Source organism: Lissotriton vulgaris, chromosome 2_1, assembly GCF_964263255.1.
Source record: "Lissotriton vulgaris chromosome 2_1, aLisVul1.2, whole genome shotgun sequence".
NCBI classification, from domain to species: Eukaryota; Metazoa; Chordata; class Amphibia; order Caudata; family Salamandridae; genus Lissotriton; species Lissotriton vulgaris.
The window spans coordinates 1,550,497,358-1,550,515,456 of NC_141687.1; the positions used below are offsets into that span (position 1 = coordinate 1,550,497,358).

Genomic DNA, 18,099 nt, shown 5'->3' on the forward strand with positions numbered 1-18,099 from the left:
CATGTTTTATACATAGGGGACCGTAGGAGGGAATAAACTATTCCGACAGTATTTATCCGTTGATCCAAAGTGAGGGCAGCAGTACCAAGCCTACAGCTTCCTATTCCAACCTAAAAGTACTCTTGACTCTTCCGCCATAGCATCCTTTCACCAGAAATGCAAGGTTTGTAAGGCAAACCTGAGAGGTTGTTTTTTTAAATTAGGGAACCACCATTTTGAGTCGGAGCAAAAAGAAGCGAATGAATTGGGCAGTTTAACCAACTATGCCCCAAAATCTAAGATTTTGCAGGTTACCCCAGTATTGGAACTTTCATAGATTCCCATGCTTTGTATCATTCCCCGTCGTCGGAATGGGAGTCTCGGTAACAAAAATACCATAGCTGTAGGTACAAAAGACAATGGAAAAAGGCCTAGGCCTCATTACCTTTTGTAGCATATCACCCTCTTTGTGTAAAAGAGACCAAACTTTTGGCCTCAGCCAATCAGAAGTGCCTCACCACTTAGAACCTTCCTGAAGGAACCTCAGAGCCTCAGATTTTCTACCGCACGTTGTGCTAGGGAGTCTCCATTGAGCTCTGCTCAACTTCTACTCTTCTACAGGATTTCATCAGGTTTTTTCAACAGTTTTTTCTTCAGGATCTTTGGGATTCTTCTCAGGATTGTTGCTGCCTGACAGTATGTCGGAGATTGAGAAGAAAAAAGCACTTTTCAAGCCTTGTTCCTCCTGTGGCAAGAAAAGGCTGTTTGTGGAGGATAAGCATGAGGACTGCATCTATTGCCTCTATCCTGACCACCAGGTAGCTAAATGTGCAATCTGTCGCTCCTTTTCTGCCAAAACCCTCCGGGACCGTGAGGGTAGGCTCCTGACATGGCTGCAGAGGCTTAAATCGAGGAAGGATACTGTCTCCAGTGACAGTGAAGATGCTGGATCGATGGCTTCTACTAGAAGGTCAGTGAAAAGGGGTAGGGGTTCCCCTTCTTCTTCTGTAAGTCGATCTTCTAAGGCCTCAAAAAAGACCCCCAGTGAGTCTGAGAGCCAAGGTCCCAGCAAATCTCCTCACGGAAGTGTAAAGGAGAGGGATGGACCTTCTACGCAGTCTGCTGGCGCGAAGACTTCCACAGCCTTCAAAACGCCTCAAAGCCAGTCTTCTGAGAGGACTTCTAGGTCCTCGACGACGAAGACGTCGACAGCGGGAGTCCCGTCGACTAAATCATCTAAGGCTCCGTCGACTGGAGGTTCGTCGACGACGAGACCGTCGACGGCGGAGAAGGCGCCGACGACGAAGGTACCGGCTTCACAAGTGTCGACGAAGGAGCCGTCGACGAAGGAGCCGTCGACGATGAGAGCCCCGTCGACACCCAAGATCCAGTCGACGGCGAAGGACCCGTCGACGACGAAGGCCCCGTCGACGACGAAGGCCCCGTCGACGACGAAGGCCCCGTCGACGAAAGCCCCGTCGACGATGATACCAACGAGGGCGACGACGACAGCGTCGACGACGAGAGTCCCGTCGACGACAATGACGACGGTGTCGTCGACGACGACTACGATGACTATGACGACGGCTGGTGTGTCCACAGTCTCGTCGACGACAACGTCCACGACGCCTATCTCGACGGCGTATGTACAACCGTCGACGACGGAACCCACGATCTTGGCTACAGAAAAGCGTATCACCATTTCTGTGACGCGGATTACACCTGAGATGACTTCTCCAAGGGCAGTGTCCCCTCTGCTACCAACAATGCTCTTGCAAGAGGGTCAATCAGAGGAAGATGACCAAGACGCATATAGTTATGCCAATAGTCCTTCGCAACTATTTGTCAAATGCCAGGACACCGACTCAGAGGGCGAATACACCCACGAGGAGCATGATCATGGTCAACATCAACAACAGCACTCTGACCAGGGAATGGTTTCAGTGCCAACATCTTTCCTGCAGGATCTACATAGGATGCTACAGGACTATAAGTCTAAGGCCAGTAGACCTTTGCCAAATACGTCAACACCTGCTACGCCTTCCACGACTCAGGCGTCATTGGTGCCACCTACACTCTCGGCTCCAACCTCTCCACAGCCTCAAACAGCCGTCCCTCAGGATTCCTTCGGGGTACCAAGATCACATGATGTTGATGAATCCTCGGATGAGGATCAACATTCGGATCACGTCTCTATTCCCGACACGGAATATGATGAGTACATTATTGACAATCCCGCATCGCCAAATCCGGACCCGGCGGACTCCCCGCCAGTGGATATTGGAGGTTTCCATCAGCTAATGGAGAGGGCGGCGGCAAGATTTAAGTTAGCAATGCCTAAAGTCACCACGGATTGCTTCTTATATGACTTTAAAGAACCTTTCCAGAAAAATGCCAGATCTATTCCGATTGTGGATCATGTATGGAAAGAGGGCCTAAAGACCATGACACACCCGGCGACGGTGGTGCCGGTGCTACCGCGTCTGGAAAAGAAATATAGAGCAACCGATGATGCCCCAGCGGCCTTGACAGGTCATCCGAAACCAGACTCTGTAATCTCGCAGGCAGCGCAGAGGAAATCGCGCAACCCTTCAGCACCGCTGACAACTCCTCCGGACAAGGAAGGACGGAGGTTAGATAATGTGGGGAAAAGATTCTCAGCGATGGCGAGTTTGCTGGTGCGAGCAGCTAATGCCTTAGCCATCCTGGGTAGGTACGACCGTCAACTCTGGTGCGATGTCTCCCCGTACCTTGACCAGCTACCTCCTGAATCTATGTCGGAGGCAAAGAAAGTTTTGAAAGAGGGAGAAGCGACGTCGATGGAAATAATCGATTGTGCAATGGACATTGCGACTACGGCATTTCGTTCACTAGCTGGAGCGGCAGTGCTCCGTCGCCAAGGGTGGCTTAAAGCTACTTGGTTCCGACCAGAGGTCCAGAACAAAGTGTTGGATCTTCCCTTTGATGGTGAGGCTCTATTCGGCAAACTTATTGACGACACCCTGCAAGATATTAAAAAAGACACAGAGACCGCTAGGTCTTTAGGAACACTTCAGTACAGGAAGTCCCCCTTCAAGGGAGCCAGAGGCAGGGGTGGTACGTATAGAGGATCCTTCCAACAACAACGGTATTCCAACACAGGATCCGGTTCCCAACAGCACCGCCAATCTTACCAACAGCGGCAAGGCCAGTCTACCAACTACTCCAGGCCTTACAGTAAAGGAAAGCAGGGTGCGCGAGGACGAGATTCGTCCAAGCGCCAATAGCGGCCTCCTGGCTCTTCCTACTGGACCCTCCTCCAGGAAATCATCAGTTGGAGGCAGGGTCAACAAATACCTTCACAACTGGTCCCTAATAACATCGGACCGTTGGGTGCTCAACATCATTCGGAAAGGGCATACCTTAGAGTTCACTCAAGTTCCGCCACCCAAGCCCCCGATAGCCACTCCTTCAAAACACCAGCGTCTCCTTCGGCTCGAGGTTCAACAAATGCTCCGAAAAGGGGCGATAGAGCCAGTTCCATCGAACCAAAGAAACCAGGGATTTTATTCCAGGTTCTTCCTGGTGAAGAAAACGCTCGACAAGTGGCGTCCCATTTTAGACCTCAGGGGGCTAAACACCTATCTCATCTCTCTGTCCTTCAGGATGGTGTCCCTCCAGGACATCTTGAAACTAATCAACCCGGGAGATTACATGGCCACACTCGATCTCGAAGATGCCTATTTTCATGTTCCGATTCACCCAGCACACAGAAGGTTTCTGCGATTCACAGTAGCCAAGAGCCATTACCAATTCAGGGTTTTACCCTTTGGACTCCGTTCAGCCCCAAGGATATTCACGAAAGTGCTGGCTCCAGTAGCGGCTTTCCTGCGGAGGCACAAGTTTCAAGTCTTCCCCTATCTGGACGACTGGCTGCTGAAGGCTCCGTCCAGAGAGGCAGCGCTACAGGCGGTTCAAGCGTGTACCAATTTATTCCGAAACCTGGGTCTCACTCTAAACGACGAGAAATCTTGCCAGATCCCGTCCAGAAGAGCCCGGTTTCTGGGAGCCATATTGGACTCAAAGCTTTCACGAGCTTTTCCTACTCTGGAAAGGAGGCACAAGTTACAGACGATGGCCCAAGACTTACAAACAAAAAAGTCTCTTTCAGTTCGCCGCTACAAGTCTCTGCTGGGAGTAATATCGTCGTGCATTCCACTGATTCCCCATTGCAGACTGAGGATGCGTCCCTTGCAGGAACAACTGGACAATCAATGGCGGCAAGTCCACGGTTCCTTCGACGACAAAGTGGCGATCACTCCGGAAATGAAGAATGCGGCCCTATGGTGGACAGACCTAGACAACTTGTCCCAAGGCCTATCCTTCGCAAGCGACCCGTCTCCACAAGTGATAACGACGGATGCGTCGTTGGAAGGCTGGGGAGCAGTGCTGCAGGACCTTCATGTCAGTGGTCATTGGTCACCCCAGGAGAAATGCCTCCACATCAACCTGTTAGAACTCAGGGCGATACGTCTGGCTCTGCAATCGTTTCTTCCTCTCCTGGAGGGTTCACAAGTGCTTATCAGGACGGACAACACCACGGCCATGCACTATGTGAACAAGGAAGGAGGGACCAGATCGCGCCCATTGTCACAAGAAGCCCAGCAGATTTGGGAATGGGCTATCCGACACAACATGTCTCTGATGGCGGAACACTTGCCGGGCGTCCTCAACGAAAACGCCGACAAACTGAGCAGGTCATCCTCGGTCACCCACGAATGGGAGTTGAATCAAGACACTTTGGGACAAATCTTCAGCCGGTGGGGAAGACCGGACATCGACCTGTTTGCCACCCCGACCAACAACAAATGCCGGTCTTACGCAAGCAGGCTTCCCCATCCAAATTCTCTGGGAAATGCCCTTTTGATACCCTGGTCGAAGACATTTGTCTACGCTTTTCCTCCCATTCCTCTAATACCACGACTAATCAAGAAATTCAAGATGGAACCGTGCAGGATGATCCTGATCGCCCCGGCTTGGCCGAGGCAGTTCTGGTTCACGGAGCTCCATCTGCTGTCGATCGCTCCTCCTTTACCTCTCCAAATACTACCGGACCTTCTCACGATGTCCGAAGGACAGATTCTACATCCAGACCCTCAGTCGTTACACCTGACTGCATGGCTCCTGAGCAGCGAGAATTTATGAACCTGCCATTGTCTAAGGAAGTTAGGGAGGTTTTGTCCCAAGCAAGGGCCCCTTCCACTAACAAAACTTACCGCCTTAAGTGGAAAAGATTCTGTTGTTGGTGTCGACAGCAACACATTGATCCATTCAATTCCAAACCTCATCAGGTCCTCCCATACCTACTGTCCTTGGCCAAGTCTGGTCTGGCCCACTCATCAATTAAAGTCCATTTGGCTGCTTTGTCACGATTCAGGAGGACTGACTCTGGACCTTCATTATGGTCTTCACGGATAATCAAACAGTTTCTTAAAGGTCTGTTCAGGGTCTATCCACCGGTGAGACCACCTCCACCAACGTGGCATTTGAATCTGGTCCTTTCTCAACTCATGAAAGGCCCATTCGAACCAGTCCATCGTTCTGACATCAAATACCTTTCGTGGAAATTGGCTCTTCTCCTCGCTCTCACGTCGGCTCGGCGTGTAGGGGAGTTACAGGCCTTGACCATTCAGGAACCTTTCCTTCAATTCAAAAGGAACACTGTCATCATGAGGACTAACCCTAGGTTCATGCCAAAGGTCCCCTCGGACTTCCATTTGAATGAACCGGTCATTCTGAAAACGTTTTTTCCTCAGCCTTCCACACCGGCGGAAAAAGCCTTGCATTCACTGGATGTACAGCGATGCTTGAAGTTTTACTTACAGCGTACTAAGGATTTTCGAAAATCTACCCAACTGTTTGTGGCCTTCGGGGGACCAAGTAAAGGCCTTCCACTCTCCAAACAGGGTGTTTCAAGGTGGATCACAAGTGCTATATTACATTGTCACAGGGCTGCTGGTAAGCCTCTGACTGGAAAGATACGAGCGCATTCCACAAGATCTGTGGCTTCCTCCACAGCACTCTTCGCAGGGGTGCAAATTAAGGACATCTGCAGAGCTGCAACCTGGAGCAGCGTCCACACTTTTACCAAGCACTACTGCTTGGAATCTCTGCAGCAGGAGGATGCAGCAGTTGGACAGGCTGTCCTGAGGAACCTCTTCCACTAATGGTGAGCTTTCCTATCTTCCCACCTTCCATTTTTTCACATTTTGTATCTAATGTCATGTTGTCTACTGCTATTATTTACGATGCAAAATGTGATTATCTTGCTACTGCTTACTACTCTGATACAAAGCATGGGAATCTATGAAAGTTCCAATACTGGGGTAAGAAAACAAGTTACTTACCTGTAACTTTAGTTCCCCAGTATTGGTAACTTTCATAGATTCCCATGCGCCCACCCACCTCCCCGGGGAAAGCTCAGCCTACAGCACAGATGGTGTCTCAGTACACAACGGCTACGAAAATCTGAGGCTCTGAGGTTCCTTCAGGAAGGTTCTAAGTGGTGAGGCACTTCTGATTGGCTGAGGCCAAAAGTTTGGTCTCTTTTACACAAAGAGGGTGATATGCTACAAAAGGTAATGAGGCCTAGGCCTTTTTCCATTGTCTTTTGTACCTACAGCTATGGTATTTTTGTTACCGAGACTCCCATTCCGACGACGGGGAATGATACAAAGCATGGGAATCTATGAAAGTTACCAATACTGGGGAACTAAAGTTACAGGTAAGTAACTTGTTTTCTTATGCACTTGTTTTAAAGGCATGGCACACTACAAAATGGTAAAGACTATTAGAGTTCTTGTTTAAAAGTGCATGCTGATGGACAGAATTAACTCTTTTAAAATTCATTAACTTCACTCATGTCTTAATAGTCCCAGTAGCATCAAATATAACTAGTGTATTTGTATTGTGCACGTTCATGACGGGGTAACTGGGAACTTTTGGCTCACAACAGATGTTTACTGTTGCCCATCTCGGTGGTACTCCATTTATTGATATCGGAAGGATGTAGGCTTAGTGGAGCTGCTGGGATTTGAACTCAGGACCATACAATGGATGCTTAGTTCACTGAGGCACCATACCCAAAGGGTAATGTGATTTCAGCAAGTCACCTTTTGGCCTAGTGTGGTTTGTGTATTTTCCTCATGGAGAGTGATCTGATTTTATTGTACTAATGCCTTTTCATTTAACTAGAGATGGCGGGTGGGAGGGACCCAGTGATTGCCAAGAGGGCACAGCATTTAATATTCTGAATGAAGGGCGTGCCTTTGTAGGAACATTTAACTTCAGGACTTGCAGATAATGTTCATAATGTTGGAGATAGTTATCTGGGGCAAATTATCACACAGGACTGCTGGATGGCATTTAAAAGGTTTATCAATAGAGATCTTGTCAATTTTTATGGTTCAGGATAGTAGTATGTCTTCCCAAGTAATACTATGATTAATTGGTATTATGATGCCATTTCGGGTGTAACTAGGTGAACAGTTTTGTGTTAATTGTGATAGGTTTGGTAATAGGCATATGGAGAGAATTGTTAATATTAGTAGAGAGAAATGTGGGGTCCCTAGTGTACACAAATGTGACAGGACGAATAATTATTTGAGTGGCAAATTGCTCAATGATTCTAATAGGGTAGCACCTAATTATACAGGTGTTTATTTAATGTTACAATTGAGGTGTACCGCGCGTTGGTCCTTATCTGAATGATGTTTGATAATTCTACACTAACTTCTCTTTATTGTTAAAATACATTTTCAAACATCCCTGCCCAAATAATAATCGTTTTTTATAGGTACCTACACAGTAGAATTCTTCGTATTCCTTTGTCCATGGTGTCAAAATCTTAAACCACTATGAGTGATTTCCCTACAGCTCCTTTTGTTTACCCACTATTAGCCAGTTTAGAAGCATTAGCACGTTGTTTTTAGTACAATTCGATATACCAGTATTTCCATACACTTTATGTATTACCAGCTTCAGAACTGTGAACTATTGGCTAATTAGAATAATTGCAGATCTGTGGGCTATTTTGAAATTCATTTAACAGCTGTTTGTACTTTCAGGAAGAGGCCCGAAACCATTTTAATTGCCCAGTTCTTGAAGGAATGGAGCTTGAAAACCAGGGTGGTATGGGTACGGAGCTTAATCACTGGGAAAAAAGGTTATTGGAAGTAAGTATACCTTTCGTTTTATGCACCAATACGGTTAATGCCACTTTCATCTTGTAATTGTTCATTAAAACGCAAAGTGCTTCCAATATTACTAAACCACAAATGTGTATTTTATCAGTAGAAATTATATGCGACTTGCTAAGTAGGTTTTGAAACTCACTATTAGGAAGGGGCATTCCCTTCCTAATAGCGACTGCAGAGCCATGTATGAATGTTTTGCAACTGCAATTGCGGTCACAAAACACTTGCAAATTACCCCCCTCTTCACGAGGGTGGTAATGAAAAATTTCCTAGCTAACGTACAGGAAAGTTTCAATTCTATTAAGGAGGCGGAGGCGGAGGCGAGGATTAGGCTGTCACTTTCTCCTTTATTTTTCTCCAGCAGCCATTAAAAGGTATCAACAATCTCAACAGAACTACATTTCCCATGAGCATCAGGGAAAATGGAAACAGAAAAAGTCTCTGCAACTGTCCAATCCCAGTCCAGGGCTTCCCAATATCCTTCCCTGCTGGCACTCTATCCTCCTCTTTCTTCCTGCGACACTGCCACAGAATTCTCAGCCATTACTCCTGCTTGCCCGTGTCCGAACCTATGGAACAAACAGAGTACGTAAGGCACCAAGAAATGAACGCCCGATCTCATCAGTCAACAAGGGCATCGATGAATGATCATTACATCCATGAACACAACGGTGAAAAGAAGAACATCATAATCTGTCACATCATAATAGGAAACTGCATCATAAAGATTTTACTTACTGTCCCAACGTAGTAGTTCTGGGCGGGTTCGAATGAATACCGGGTGGGCTAATCCTCGCCTCCGCCTCCTTAATAGAATTGAAACTTTCCTGTACGTTAGCTAGGAAATTTTTCATTCTATGTCAGGAGCGGAGGCTTCTGATTAGGCTAGTTCAAAGCTTATCCACTACCAGAGAAGCCAGAGACGCTACTGGCTTAAAGTAAAATCTCTTGAAAGTGGAGTCTGAAGACCAATCTGCCGCCTTCAGAATATCCTCCAGGCGAGCTCCCAGGGAATATGCCTTGGACGCCATTGCTCCCCTCACAGAGTGGGCTCCAAACCGAGATATGTCTATACCTGCTTCCTGCATAACCCATCGCACCCATCGCGCAACAGTTGGGGATGAAACCGCTCCGTGTGGCTTGGTAAGAGCAATAAATAGTTGTTTAACGCCCTGTGGGCGTATATCAATCTTCGCCACTTCATAGGCCTTCAGCGCTCTGACCACACATAGTTTCGGGACATCCGGGAATGCAGGATACGAGATAATCCGGGAATCCCCCTTGGTATGCCTAGAGACATGAAAGGTAACCCCATCCGGGGTCAAGACACGACCCGTAAGGTCCAAGGCCCTCACATCTGAGACTCTGCGACAGGAGATCAGACAAAGTAGCATTGCCAGCTTCGCTGAAATCTGTTCCCTCGACAGGTATTTTCTGGATGGCCATTCTCGAAATAAGTTAAGGAGCTTATTAACATCCCATAATACCGAGTACCGGGTTTCCGGGGGAATTGATAGCCTAATCCCCCGCAGCAGTTTACAGACCAGAGGATGTTCCCCTATCGGATGGTTCTCCACCGGGACATGCCGATATGGCAGACCGAAAGATATTGATAGACCTGTGCGCTAAGCTATCCTTTGCTAGGGAGGCTAGGAAATTAAGGACGTGGACAATGTCTGCCCCCACTGGATCAATCTGCAATCGCAGACACCAACTACTCCACTGAGACCACGCTGATCGGTACCTCTTGTTGGTATTGTCTGCCCAGCGTGGCAGCGTCCTCCGAAAGTCCCGGGACTTGCCAGCGTTGCCTGTAACCCGCCAGGCCATCAGACACATGCTGCCTGTTGCCAGGAGGTGGTGAGGATCCCCTTGAGGATTCTTGAGGAGATCTGGAACGCGGGGTAGAGGGATTGGAAAATTCCAGGTAAGTTCCATCAGAACCGGAAACCAGGCTTACGACCTCCAGATCGGGGTTATCACCACCATATCCGCTTGGTGTCTCCGTACCTGAGTGGGCACTCTCATGATCATTGCAAAGGGAGGGAACGCGTAGCCCTTCTCCCTGCTCCAATCCTGCAGAAACGCGTCTATCGTCACTGCCTCCGGATCCGGTCGCCAACTGAAATAGCGCTTCAGCTGGGCGTCCAGCCGGGAAGCAAACAGGTCCTCTGTAAACGGACCCCATTTGTCCTGAATCGCCTCGAACACATCCGGACGAAGTTGCCATAGACTGGCATCCCTCCAATGACGAGACCACCAGTCCGCCACTTGATTGGCTGAGCCTGGAAGGTGCTCCGCCGTAAGGGATATCTCGTTGGATAGGCAATACTCCCAAAGAGTCCGAGAGAGATCGGATAAGGCCCGAGACCTGGTTCCCCCCAGGTGGTTGATGTAGCGCACCGCCGCCACGTTGTCCATCTTTAGAAGGACACAGCACTGAACTCTGTCCTTCGTCCAACACTTTACTACGAACGACCCCGCCATCAACTCCAGACAGTTGATGTGGAGATCTCGTTCTGTGGATGACCATACTCCGCCTGTAGAAACAGCGCCGCAACGCGCCCCCCAGCCCAGGCCGCTGGCGTCCGATTCTATCACCAAGTCTGGTTTGGAACCGAAGATCGCCCGACCGTTCCAGGCATCCATATGTTCGATCCACCATCGAAGCTCCGTCCTGGCCTCTTCCGTAAGGGGAACGACCTGGGAGTAGGTGAGACCTCTGCGGAGGTGAAACGCCTTGAGGCGTTGAAGAGCCCGGTAATGAAGGGGCCCCGGGAAGATCGCCTGAATAGACGACGACAGGAGACCCACGACCCTGGCTAGGTGTCGCAACAGGATCGTTGGGCGTGCCAGGGTGCGTCGCAACTCGTGCCTGATCCTGGAAAGTTTTCAAGAAGGCATGGACAGTGTGGCCTCCACTGAATCTATCAAAAAACCCAGGAACTGCATCTTCCTGGATGGGGTCAGGTCCGACGGGTTCGTTGACTATGAACCCCAATGATTCTAGGAGGCTGACTGCCCTCTGAAGATGGGACAGCAATGTCCGTGGGCATTGATGCAAGAGGAGCATGTCGTCTAGATAAATTATCAGACGGATGCCCTCTGTACGCAAACGCTCCACCACCGGTTTCAGCACCTTGGTGAAACACCACGGCGCGGACGACAGTCCGAAAGGAAGGGAGACAAACTTGTAGGTCTGCTGATACCACTGAAACTGAAGGAAACGTCTGTGGGGAGCGAAAATAGGGATCGTGAGGTAGGCATCCTTGAGGTCCAACCTGACCATCCAATCCCCCTCTTGAAGCAGATCCCGTAGGAGGTGAATGCCCTCCATCTTGAAATGGCGGTAAATGAGCCAGCCGTTGAACTCCTTGAGGTTTATCACAGGTCGATAGCCCCCGTCCTGCTTCTCCACAATGAAAATATTGCTGAGGAAACCCCGCGGGTGCAAACTCGTCCGCACAATGGCCCCCTTTCTCAGGAGATCCGTCACCTCCCTGTCTATCAGAGCGCATTGGTCCTGCGTGAAGGTGATAGGTCTGGGACGAACGGGCTGCTTGGGGAGTCCTGAGTATTCTATTTGGAACCCAACGACGGTCTGTAAGACCCAAGCGTCGGAGGTGAGCGAAGACCAAGCTTGAAGAAAAAACTGGAGTCTGCCCCTCACTTTCAGGCCCGAAACATTCTGGAGTCTCACCTTTGTGATTATTGTAGCCGCCGTCTCCTCTGCCTCTTCCACCACGGCGGCGGGGATAGCCTCTGGTGTTGTAGAAATTCCCAAATTTGTCGGGGTCCTGGTATTGACCTCTCTGTGAGTCACCATGTTTATAGGAGCCTCTGTTGTATGGTCTGCCAGACGAGCGGCCCCTTCCACGACTAGCTGCGCCAAAAACACGGGGCGTGAAGATCCGTTTGACCGATGTCTGGGCCTTGTCCAGAGAGTTGAAGGTATTTACGAATTTACCTAACTCCTTCACGAAGGGGTCTCCGAAGAGGTTACCCTCCGCCATCGGACCTGCCTCGGACGTGGCTAGCTCCCCCAATTTCGGATCAATTTTGATTAAAAGTGGACCGTCTTCTTTCAGTTGAAATGGCCACGTTTGAATTTCCCAGGAAGATCATTGCCCTTTGTGCCCAACCGGAAAGGATCTCCAGGGAAATCAGGGATCCCGAGGCCTTGGCGTCTTCAGCCATATCCAGGATTTTAGCCAACGGCCCAGCCGTGTCCAAAAGCTTGTCTTGACAGGCCCGCTAAGAACGGTCGATGCCCTTCTTGGGGTCCTTCACAAATTTAGTGAGGAAGGTAGACATTTTAGGATCTATCTCGGGGGTTACTGTCACTTTACCATCCAGGGTAGGGCGTGGGCACTCCGCTCGAAGGCAACTACGCACCTCCTGGTCCAGAGGTTTGCGAAGCCTGGCTGCCATGTAGGCCGCCACCTTAGGAGCGGGAACCCAGGGCGACGAGCGCGGATGAAGCAACTCGTCAGGATTAAGCATGTCGGAACTGGAATCAGAGTGGGACTCCTGAGTGGTCTGTGCGGGGAGCCACGAATTATCCTGGTCTCCATTACCATCCGAAGTTTGGGGCGACTCATCCGGGTCGACAGTGACCGCGTCGTCCATGCTGTCTCCCAAAGCACCTGACAGTGCCTCCTTAGAGGTGGAAGGGGTATCCGCTGTCTTCGCATCCAGAAAGGCTTTCTTGAGCCTCGAAAACTCGTCAGTGTCGTCCCCCGCGTCCGCCGGGCGCTTTCTCTTGGCATCTGTGGATTCCGCAGATGTTTGACTCTGAGGCACAGGATCCGCCTGCCCTGAAGGGCCAGTCCCCTGCCCGGGGTTCTGGCATTGTGCCTGTAGCTGTTCGATGTTCTTCTCTAGGGGTGCAACCACACGCGACACAGCTTTATGAATGGAAGAGTCCATCACCTGGCAGAAGTGGTCATCTACTGGCAGGTACATGACCTGCTGCTCCTCCTCCTCTTCATAGTATTCCTCATATTCCATTGCGCTCCTGCGTCGCGCCAAGAAGGCAATGTAACTGGGGATAAAGGTAGGGCAGAACCCTAAATAATCTGCTGTCTTCCCACGGAAGCGGGGTAATGAGGTATAAGTGGGACCAACAACCTCCGCTATGAGGCACGTGTAGACCTGCCCGGGCCGGTCCCGAAGAGTCAATGAATATCCTACCCGCCTCGCGGGTGTTCGGGCTCCAGGCAGGGGCTCTGTTTTTTAAAAGACTTAGCTCTGCACAAAGTCGATCAAATCGTACCACACCAGTCTTCCCCCGCGGTACGGAGTCCATTGAGCCGCTTCTCCCGACGCGAGTAGAGAGCGGAACTCGACGACTCGCGCCCGACGGGGGGTAAGCTCCTCAGAGCGGCAGCGAGGCGAGCGCGGTCCCCAAGCGGCGGGAGGCCGCCCGCACACAGAGCCTGAAGAGAACAACACACCGCAAAAGGAGCGGACAACACTGCCGCGGCTCCCGCACCTGCGTGTCGCCGACATCCCCCCCCCCGGGAAGAAACCACAGTACGATAACCGGTGTTACAGCATATAAATCACCAGACAATAAACGCTAAGTCAGAAAAGGAAAAACACTCCTCTGTATGCTGCTGGAGCAGAGAAGAAAGAGGAGGATAGAGTGCCAGCAGGGAAGGATATTGGGAAGCCCTGGACTGTGATTGCACAGTTGCAGAGACTTTTTCTGTTTCCATTTTCCCTGATGCTCATGGGAAATGTAGTTTTGTTGAGATTGTTGATACCTGTTAATGGCTGCTGGAGAAAAATAAAGGAGAAAGTGACAGCCTAATCAGAAGCCTCCGCTCCTGACATAGAATGGAGTCGCAAATGGGAAGGGGTCCCCAGGTGACCCCTTCCCCTTTGTGATTGGCTCCAAAAATATTTTTTATGGGCAGTCAGTGGTCCCAGGGACCTCTGTCTGCCCTTAAAAAATGAAACAATAGCGTTTCATTTTCTGTTTTTTAAATGCATCCCGTTTTCCTTTAAGGTAAACGGGCTGCATTTTTTAAAATTCTGCTTTATTGAAAAGCAGTCCCAGACATGATGCTCTCTGAGCCCAGCAGGCACCAAATTGCGAGAGGCTCATTAATATTCATGAGCCTTGCATTTTGCGAAACCATTAGGAATCGCAAACCGTGTTAAACACACTGTTGTACATGCAAAAAAGCCCCTATTTCCTTCAATGGCCTCTCTGTTTGTCAAGGTGTACTGTGAGGTCTACTTTAAATGATGTCTGATATTTCACAGTGTGCAAATGTTTATTTTTGACTGTTTGTTTTACATAGCTTTAACGTGCCACCTTGCAGCTTCAGAGAGCTAGGAGAGACTGTAGGAAAATAGAAATGCCAAAGCATAATGGTATCCACACAGGCACAGCAGAGGGACCCTCCTGCTGATCGAAGTATGAGAGAAAATGCTCTGTCCCTGGTGGGTCATCATCCATTCAGGTGGTTGTCTACAGTCCATCCAGTCACCCCGCCTCACCCTTAAGCATCCAATCATTTCACATTCATTAACCATATTTAATCCATTTCCAGTCATTTATATTGACTACCCATACATTGATCGCACCAGGCACCATTTGAGACCCTTAAAACAATACTTTGGATGATCTCTAGACAAAACATTAGAGGTGATATCCAAAATTGGGCAAAATTACTGACATTAATTAAACCAAATCTGGCAGAAAGCTAGGAGCTTGCTTTTTAGGTCTTGCCTAGCTATGCAGCGCATGGGCTTCTCGCCTTGGCGAGACCTATTGTTGTCGGTTTTGTGTCCGAAGGGAGATAGGAGATGTGCACTCCAGAAGTTGTCTTGCCGCGCCTCTTCCTCCTTGTTTCAGCTGTGACTATGCAAAATCGGCAAGGCACTCTGTGTCTTTCCCGGCAGCATGTCACTGTGATAAACGACCTCTTTAAGGCACCAGCTGCCTCGTGGGTCTCCTCCTCGAGCTGATACAAGCCTGCGTCCTATGACAAATGTATCCAATGGAAATAATGCATTAACAATTGTCTGCTGCACGACGTTTAAGCTGTTTTTTCATTCCATTTAAATACCTAACTCGCACATCTATAAAAGAACTTCAGCAGGCTTCAAAAATGCTTGTTCACAGGGGGAAGGAATGTAAAGTATGCCCGGGCCATCCAAATATACACTATACCTGCCACCACTTAAAACTACAAAAAAGGAGGGATTGATCGGGATGTAGGCTTCAACTGTTACAAATGAAAATAGGAAACACAAGATCCAGTGACAACCATGTGTTTTGTTTAAAAACCGAGCAACTGAAAAAAAAAAAAGATCTTCTGCCTGCCTGTCTTCGAGCATGCAACACATGGTGAGCAAAAGAATGATGGATTTAACCCAGATCTCTTGACTTGCGGTGAATGTTTTGATTTGTTCTGCATTCTGTCCATCAGTTGTGTGTCTTTTGTCTTCGAGCATGGCACCTTCTGTTGCCCTGTCATAGAGCCTATTGCGCGCAGCTGTAGGCTGGCCAGGATATGAACCAAATCACCCCCACACACTTTGTTAAGTAGCTGCAGCGTGGAGCCTTGCTGAATGTTTGAAGGCTTTTTAGGAGGCTTTGGTGTGGGTTCATCAAGCGTCTTGTCAAAGGGCATGACAATTCCTCACATAACTTAATTAATGTTTAATTCCTGAGTGTGAACTGCACTTTACAGAGAAGGCATATTTCACATAGTTTGCGTTTCTCTGCACAGAGTTTTCAAATTTGCTCACCCTTGCTTCTTAAAGTAAAAATGCTTTTTAATAGTCGATATATAGCAGAAAAGATCTGTGGTGGTGTGGGAGCGCAGGTTTGATAAACAGGCGAGGAGGCTGTATGTATTTGCCAAGTGTTCTACTTATATTGCCAGAAGTAACAAAAGATTGGACTTCAAGGGGGTGTTCTTCAGGTTCTTCTTCCGATGATGAGCTGGATGGTGAGATATCAGCAGATGGTCCTGGCTCCTCGTCTTCAGAATCACGGGGATCTCCCCGGAGGCTCATAAGAAGGAGAAAGAAGAGCCGTCAGAATACTATATCTTGGGGCTATTTAATAAGTTATACCCGTCACCACACCTTTAGTGCTCAGACTATATGGTGAAATTCAAAAAGGGAAAAGAGATGCTTGGAAAAGAAAAAAAAAAGCTAGGTGCAGGGAAGGGAGGTTTGGGATAACTCATGTAGGAACGTCCTGTTTTCATAGAGAATTAGCTTAAAGTCGAAGTTAAGCAGTTAGCATATCAGGTTCGTAGGTACTTGGTGCTTCTGTTCTATGACCTTAAATGATTAAAGCAACAGAGGACCCTATAAACAACTCGGGGTAGGCTTGTAGCTTAAATTCAGCTCTGCATAACCCCCCCAAAAAAAACAAAAAAACCCCAAGGTCCCCAAAACAGTGAGCTGCTTGCTTCCAGAACAACAAGGTCCTTCCAACAGCGAGTCACCTGCTCTGTTAATTACACCCGACAGCCAAGGCACTCATTCTCTAAGGAAGCCCAGGTTCCCCACATGCCTCCCTCGTGTCCCCCCTTATTTCCCGAAGAACGCTGGTACTCACCGGCTCTGCCGCAACTCTCCAGAGTTGCTGCCGCTCCACAGCATCCTCCGGAGGACTCCACCACTCTTCAGACCAAGGCTCGTCCGGTTCGTTCTCTGCCTCGTCTCTGTTCCTCGGGTCTTCTTCGGGTGCACAGCTACAGGGTCCGTCTTCCTCGCGCCTCCGACGTCCTACTTCCTGGTTTCACGGAACCGGTTTGACCGCTTCATTCTCCGTCCTCTCTTTTCATTGGAGCATGTAGAGAGCTTCCGGGTCCTTCTCCTTCCCCTTCCAGGTTCCCGTCCGAGATCCTCTGTGGAGATACAAGACAACGGCATGGATTTCTCGCTCAAGTGGAATCCTGTGAATGACGTCGGGAAAGTGGCACAGGTGTCTGTAGTGGAGAATCAGCCCATGGCTCTATGTCGGTGAGTCCCTCCTCACAGGTAGTTTTTAGGATGAGGTAGAATGCTCAGAATTCCAACATATTACACAGTGTTTTTTATAGCAAGGGAGGTAAAAATAATGTTGTCCTCAAATGAGCTCTCCTTTCTTTGCATGGACACATCGGGAAGGATGGTCAATTCTGGTTCATACTTTTTGATAAGGGCCGTTGTCCATCCCATAATCTCTGTTAAACACCACTGCAAGGAGTATTCCTCTCAGAGTGATGATAATCTTGTCCTCCCCACTCCACACCAGCCACTTGAGCCACAATTCAAGGACTCTCCCGAAGAGATCCTCCTAAAAGATGAGGAAAATAAGGATGCCACAGATGCTAACACTGATTGCACAAATCTCAAACATCAACGGATTCTTGTGGAACAGTGTACATTTATGGAGAAAAGTGCAGAAATTCTCCCTAAAGAATCTTTCCCAGCGTTTTTGTTGTATTCTACTCCTAGAAAATGAATTGTCCTGCTAGAACAAAAGAACAAGCATTTGCAACGCAATAGGTCTTGCCTTTGCGATAATTTAAGCTATTGGCATTGTAAATGACAATACCTTTAATTTATCTGTTTTGATAATTAACACATAAATAAAAGGTATTGTCATTTACAATGCCAATAGCTCAAACTCGCGTAAATGCGAGACCTATTGCATTGCAAATGCTTGTTGTGACTTGGTACAAATTCGTTCAGTACTTTTAAAGAAATTTAGGTTGAAAATGTATAGCTTTTTAGGCCGAGTTTGTTCAGCTAGACCGGCTAATTTAAAATATGATTTGATTGTCTGCAATATATTTGGGAGCCGTTTTAGGCCTCTTGAAGTCAGATCCTGTGTCGTAAAAGGAAATGATAAAACATATGGGGGCCA

The 18,099-nt window shown here is 48.6% G+C and overlaps 1 protein-coding gene and 1 pseudogene across 1 annotated transcript in view; one reads left to right on the forward strand and one right to left on the reverse strand.

The window, feature by feature from the left end:
* LMLN (leishmanolysin like peptidase) overlaps positions 1–18,099 on the forward strand; it is a 427,804-nt gene that overhangs the window by 271,198 nt on the left and 138,507 nt on the right. The window contains exon 10 of the mRNA XM_086957429.1: positions 8,085–8,192. Within this exon, the coding sequence (XP_086813555.1) occupies positions 8,085–8,192 (108 nt within the window). The remainder of the gene's footprint in view (positions 1–8,084; positions 8,193–18,099) is intronic.
* LOC147732885 (uncharacterized) lies at positions 11,180–13,223 on the reverse strand (annotated as a pseudogene).